Genomic DNA, 6555 nt, shown 5'->3' with positions numbered 1-6555 from the left:
CAGAGTGGGTTCACAAAAAAAAGAAATAATACAAAATAAATGGCGACCCGCTCCGTGTAACGCTTATCAATTACATTATATGAAAGCTCCGAAACATTTTAAAAACGTGGTCCTATTTCCAATTTTGACTTTTTTATTTAAAAATGATAATTTTGGATAAACGTTCATATTTTATATGTTCATAAAAATAAATGAAACCTCAGTGTGTGCCGCGCAATTCCCGTGTGTCAATGTTTGCACTGAGCTGGAGGCGCGGAGGAGCCGCTCACAAAATCCAACACTTACAAACACAATATTGAAACTGACCACCATCAGCAGCACAAACGCGCAACCTGTCCCACTGTCTGATACAGATACAAAGACGAGCCACCTTCAGTAAACCTCTGAAACACAACGGATATGGCTGAATAAAATTACATGTATAATATGATTAATTCATTAAATATATGTATCTGAGGGATTGTGCCACTGTGCTGTGACACGAGCGTCCCGATAGCGGACAGATGTGGAAGAGCGAGGGGAGAAAGGGAACTGATTGTGTTTGTCCTCTGCTATCCATCACAGTCGCTGGGCTCGGTCGTGTTTAATCCGGCCACTCTCAGGGCTCCGGAGTGGCATCAGTGCGTTGGCCACCCACTGGAGAGGCCCGGCACCAGGCATCTGTGACAATAGCCCGACTCCCTGGCACAGCGGGAACTGTTTTTGTTTGTCTTGTTTTTTATTTTTAAACTATGGTCTTGTGAGCTCATCTCTCCAGCTGTAGCACTTGGCCCGCCACCTGCTTTGCAAGACAAATGAGCTCTGCAGCAGAGAGTCGGCCGGCTTTCAGGGCATCCGACTGTGTTCTGCCGGCACAGCCTGGTGCCAGCTGCCCACTCAGGGCCCGGGGCAACAGTGATCCAACAGTACAATGCATCAGTCCTCCCCAGGGCTGGGATGAGTGTCCAAACGGGTCGAGCTGATGGGGGCAGTACACTTAGCTAGAGCACCTTCCAGACACTCCCCGCCCGTGTGGCTCATAAACCCAGCACCGCCGTTTCCTCCAGTTCCGGGTCGCCGCTGCCATCCTGTACAGACAGACGAGACACAGAAAGCGCCTACAAAAGAGGAGATGAACTTCAAATCCCAATTCATCATAACGCTGACTCCTCCACCCGTGACTGGCAGTGGTTTGACATTGTGATGTGCTCCAAGTGTGTCATAAAATGGATTTCCACTGGTTCTGTACTGGGAAATACGATACACTATAAACTCGGTAAAATACATCAAAACCAGTAGTAGCAGCAGAATTAGTAACAGAATGTATCTGTTTATTTAGTCATTTGGGAAACGTCTCTATCCAAGGCGACTTACAGGGTTTATAATGGGAAGATACAGGCAGTAAGGACTACAGGGCAACGGACGCACTTCCAGTCTCTTGAAGCTGAATGTTCCAGCTGTGCCCAGGGGTTTCCAGGCCCTGGGGTCTAACTGTGCTGCTGCTGCTCTCATACCCCGCTTCCACTGGCATGTCCGCCCCAGAGCCAGGCTGGCAGTGCGGCTCGTTACCCACTGGCAAGTTTGTCGAGCCGACCCAGAACCAGGACGTGAATTGTCAGCGCTGCTCCTGACCCAGTGCTGCCCGGGGCCGAGCAGTCAGTCTACCGGCTTACTAGGGTTAAATATATTACAAATACTCAACACATTGATGAAATACATTACAGATACTTAACAGACTTCTGCTGCTCTTTATATACTGGTACACATCGCAGGGCTGATCTACACACAGTTTATATTAAATAATGTCACATATCGTTTCCAGCGATAGCCCTTCTTCTGTAAGTTAGATCTGCAACCTCCAGCATCTGGTTCATTTTTTTACTTGTTCTCTCGTTCTCGATAGATACGGTTATTTATTCATAACAGTAACACTGATAGCATTTTAATTACAAAAGAAACCACAGTAACAAGGATTAGTCCAAACATTTGCACGTTGCAACAACACAGCCTTTGAACCAGGCAGACCTGTGACGTCCTTCACCTCGGCTCGGCTCGTGCAGTGGCACAACACCCGACCCGCAGCAGGTCCCCTCGGCTCGGGTCCGGGTCGGGTCGGACGTGCCAGTGGAAACAGGGCAGAACCGTGCTGCTGCAGCCCAGGCCTCTAACCGCCCCTCTCCCTCACAGACACCCAGGCAGCGGGACGATGGCCAACTTCAAGGGGCACGCTCTGCCTGGCAGCTTCTTCCTGCTGTTCGGACTGTGGTGGTCGGTCAAGTACCCGCTGCGCCAGCTCTGGAGGCAGGGGCAGCGGCCGGGGGGGCGCACCAGGGTGCCGGCCTGGTTCGCCCGCATGGAGCTGGTGGAGGGGGGGCTGAAGATCTTCTTCTCCTTCGCGGGTGAGTGTGGGGGTCGAGGACTCTGGGGGGAAGTGCCAGAATGACAGCGGGGTCAGTATGAATCAGAGAATTAGTCCGTTTTATTAACCAGACGCTGCATCCAAAGTATGATTTAAATGCTCGTGTATACACATGCACTGCGGCTGTACCGTGCCCATCTGTACAGTGATATTCCTTTGAAGCCTTTCTCCACACCGGCATATTTCCCTTGAGAGAATCACAGCTCATCAGTCACAGGTTTTGACACGTTTTGTATTTACATTCCGAAGTAATTGTCGGCTTTTTAAATGGCAACGGCCACCTCCTGCTTTTCAATGACGTGTCAGTCTCACTCTTGTGTGAGAGGGAATGATATGGAGCCAGCGTCTGTTTGTGGAAGCCCAGTGCCAACGCTGCTCCCGTGTTTATAATCAGTACAGCACGCTGCTGCGTTGTTTGTTTTTAATGGAAAGCTAACAACTGTTACACTGCAATGTGTTTATCGTAAACCTTCTAGAAGCGTATTGCAGATAACTTAACAGAGAGGACGTTATTTTCTGATATCTCTTTGTGTTCCAGATAACTTAAATCAATCTGAATATTTCTGAAGTCAGATCACATTCAAGTAAAATACTTCCATATCTTTTCTGTTCAAGGTCTGTTGGCAAAGACAACGGCAATCAGACGTACAAAGGAAAGCTTTTGTTTTGTTATTGACAGACTATTCACTGACTGCTCATTGCTTAATAACTGCTGGGCACGTTTTAAAGACGATGCTCTTGGGTTTAAAATGCTGCTTGTTTTCTGATCATCAACACACAGGAACAAAACCGAAAGGTTTCCAGCTAGAGCGGCTCAACCAGCACTTCTGGTTTATTAGTTTCAATGGCTTCACCAGCCGACATAAAAACGAACCTGAAGAGTAAACTCTCTCCCTCCAGGCATCATGGCGGAGCAGTTTGTGCCAGACGGTCCCCATGCCTACCTGTACGCCGGGGAGGACCACACCTGGGTGAAGCTGATGAACTGGCAGCACAGCACCATGTACCTGTTCTTCGGGCTGTCCGGCGTGGCCGACGTGCTGCCCGCCCTGTCGCTGCCCCTGCCCCTGGGCCTGGACCGCCTGGCGCTGGCGCTGGCTCTGTTCGTGGAGGGTGAGTGGGGTCTCTCCGGCCGACGCCCCTCAGACTGTGGCCCCTCGGCCCGGCACCCCGTGAGGCGCCGTGGCATGTGGCTGCGCACTGCCGTGTGTCGGGCTCAGTAGCGTGTGTGTGTTGTACTGACGAGCTTCCCCCCCACAGGGTTCCTGTTCTATTTCCACGTGCACAACCGCCCCCCCCTGGACCAGCACATCCACTCCCTGCTGCTGGTGGGGGTGTTCGGGGGGGCCGGCTGTGCGCTGCTCGAGGTCTTCCTGAGAGACCAGCCCGTCCTGGAGCTGCTGCGCACCAGCCTGGCCATCCAGCAGGGCACCTGGTTCTTCCAGGTACTGTACTGCATTGTAGTGTACTATACTGCACTGTACTGCACTGTAGTGTACTATACTGCACTGTACTGCACTGTAGTGTATTATACTACACTGTACTGCACTGTAGTGTAGTATACTGCATTGTATAATACTTTACTCCACTGCACTACACTGTACTGTGCTACACTGTACCGCACTGCACTGTAGTGTATTATACTACACTTTATTGCACCGTAGTGTATTATACTACACTGTAGTGTACTATACTGCATTGCATTATACTTTTCTCCACTGCACTGCACTGTAGTGTATTATACTACACTTTACTGCACTCACACAGCAGTAACACAAAAACTCATTACACAGTGCCATGGGAATTAACACACTCACTGTACACACAAACACTGTCTCACGCTGTGCTGGCAGTTACTGTACTGTACCGCACTGCAGTCAGACACAGGCATTCGCACACAGACACACACACGTATTGAGACAAAGATACACGCACACGGCCGCACACAAGTGTACCGCAGGCTCAGACACACACCGAAATGCTGAGATGATAAGATGCGATAAGAGAAGGCAGCTCGGATGTGAATGCAGAATCACAGGGCGTCACACGCAGACCTCCTGTCCCCCCAGATCGGCGCTGTGCTGTACCCCCCCAGCGGAGGCCCTGCCTGGGATGAGGACGACCACAGCAACATCATGTTCATCACCATGTGCTACTGCTGGCACTACGCCGCCGCCCTGCTGCTCATGGCACTGAACTACAGCCTGGTGTGGATGTGAGTGGCCTTGATACACACACAGGGAGGGATGGAGAGAGAGGGAAGAACAGAGGGGCGGGGGGGTAAATACTGCAAGAGGACTTTTCAAGACTGACATCATTGTGCAGGCCTGGGCAGCTCCACTTGGATGACAAGTAGCTTATTCTGGCGCTGACCCGGGTCCAGTTAGCGTGGGATGGTGTTTCGGGTCCCAGTTACAAGTCTTTTTTGATGATGACCAACATGTTCTCTTCCCTCCCCTCCCCCTCTCCAGCGGTGTGCGGCGCTGTGCGGGGCAGCAGGGCGGCGACATGGAGATCAGGCTGCGCAAGACCGGCAGCTCCGGCAACTCCGACAGCAGCTCCCACAAGGCCCTGCTCCAGGACTCCGACGAGGAATAGGCGGACAGAGGGAGGGACGGACGGATACTGTCAGACAGAGCAATGGACTGATACAGCCTGGAGACGGACGGACAGAGAGACGGAAATCCCTTTTCAGACAGAAAGACAGACTGTAATCACTTTATATATGGATGGATGGAACAACAGACCCCTTCCCACAGACTGACTGGATTCTGGGCCCTCAGAATGACACCTGACTTCCTGTCTGGGGGCACAGGTCACTCTCCCCTGGCTGCTCTGGGTCCCCCTCACACAGCGCAGTCCCGGAGAGGGGCCACAGCCCCATCTCTCCCCTGCATTTCCCCACAAGGAGCACTTTTCTACTTTCTAGGAATGGAAATCACAGCTACTAGAACATAAGAACATAAGTGTCCAATCGAGAGGAGCCCATTCGCCCCATCGTGCTCGTTTGGTGTCCATTAATAACTATGTGATCTAGGATCCTATCCAGTCTGTTTTTGAATGTTCCCAAATTGTCTCTTCAGCCACATCGCTGGGGAGTTTGTTCAGATTGTGACGCCTCTCTGTGTGAAGAAGTGTCTCCTGTTTTCTGTCGTCTTGAAGCCCAATTTCAAGGCATTCAAGGCAGAAAACCGGAGACACTTCCTGGCGGTGTCAATGAAAAGTTTAAATAAATTGCATTTTTAAATTTTGAACACCTCTGTGCTCCCTGTTGTGAACGCTGCTCTAGTCCAGTCCCTCTTACCCACAATGCCACTCACAGGTCCTATACACACATACCGCCTGTGCTGCCGTGCTGGGAGCCGCTCTCCCTCTCTGGACCCCGGGGGGGGTGAACTGAACGGTGGCGCAGGTGCTGAGCTGAGGCCCCCCTGGGCAACTGCCTTCCTCAGTGAAACAGGAAGGAAGCGCTGCGGACTGAGGTCGGGACTCTGAGCCGGGCTGTTCTCCCTGAACCCGCTGAGCTCCGCTCCCAGCTCTGGGACAGGGTGCATTGTAGGTAGATTTTACTGTGATTTGATACCTGACTAACAACAGATCATTCCCACAGAGGAGGAGAGGCAGGAGGCAGCAGGTGCACCATGTTGTGGGAGAGAGGGACCCGAGCTGACGGGGTGTCGAGGAGACGCGGGGCTCCGTTCCACCCGATTTCACCGCAGACCCGCCAGAGCCAGAGCAGCACCTTCTTACCCAAACTATCAGCACAAATCACAGCAATCACAGACCACTGCACTGTATACTGCACACAGCACCGCCCTGCTCACTGTATACTGCACACAGCCTACTATATACTGCACACAGCACCGCCCTGCTCACTGTATACTGCACACAGCCTACTATATACTGCACACAGCACCGCCCTGCTCACTGTATACTGCACACAGCCTACTATATACTGCACACAGCACCACCCTGCTCACTGTATACTGCACACAGCACCGCCCTGCTCACTGTATACTGCACACAGCACCACCCTGCTCACTGTATACTGCACACAGCACCGCCCTGCTCACTGTATACTGCACACAGCCTACTATATACTGCACACAGCACCGCCCTGCTCACTGTATACTGCACACAGCACCGCCCTGCTCACT

General features: G+C 51.9%; 1 protein-coding gene across 1 annotated transcript in view; it reads left to right on the top strand.

Moving 5' to 3' along the window:
- tmem45b (transmembrane protein 45B) overlaps positions 1–5652 on the top strand; it is a 14567-nt gene extending 8915 nt beyond the window's left edge. Inside the window, exons 2-6 of the mRNA XM_066711056.1 lie at positions 2167–2378; positions 3299–3511; positions 3659–3843; positions 4468–4613; positions 4870–5652. Coding sequence (XP_066567153.1) covers positions 2186–2378; positions 3299–3511; positions 3659–3843; positions 4468–4613; positions 4870–4996 — 864 coding nt within the window. The 5' untranslated portion in view covers positions 2167–2185 and the 3' untranslated portion in view covers positions 4997–5652. The remainder of the gene's footprint in view (positions 1–2166; positions 2379–3298; positions 3512–3658; positions 3844–4467; positions 4614–4869) is intronic.
- Positions 5653–6555: the final 903 nt, after the last annotated feature.

This window comes from Amia ocellicauda, chromosome 1 (assembly GCF_036373705.1).
Source record: "Amia ocellicauda isolate fAmiCal2 chromosome 1, fAmiCal2.hap1, whole genome shotgun sequence".
In the NCBI taxonomy this organism is placed as follows: Eukaryota; Metazoa; Chordata; class Actinopteri; order Amiiformes; family Amiidae; genus Amia; species Amia ocellicauda.
Note: the sequence above shows the minus strand (reverse complement) of the source record. Positions and strands in the feature narration are given on the sequence as shown.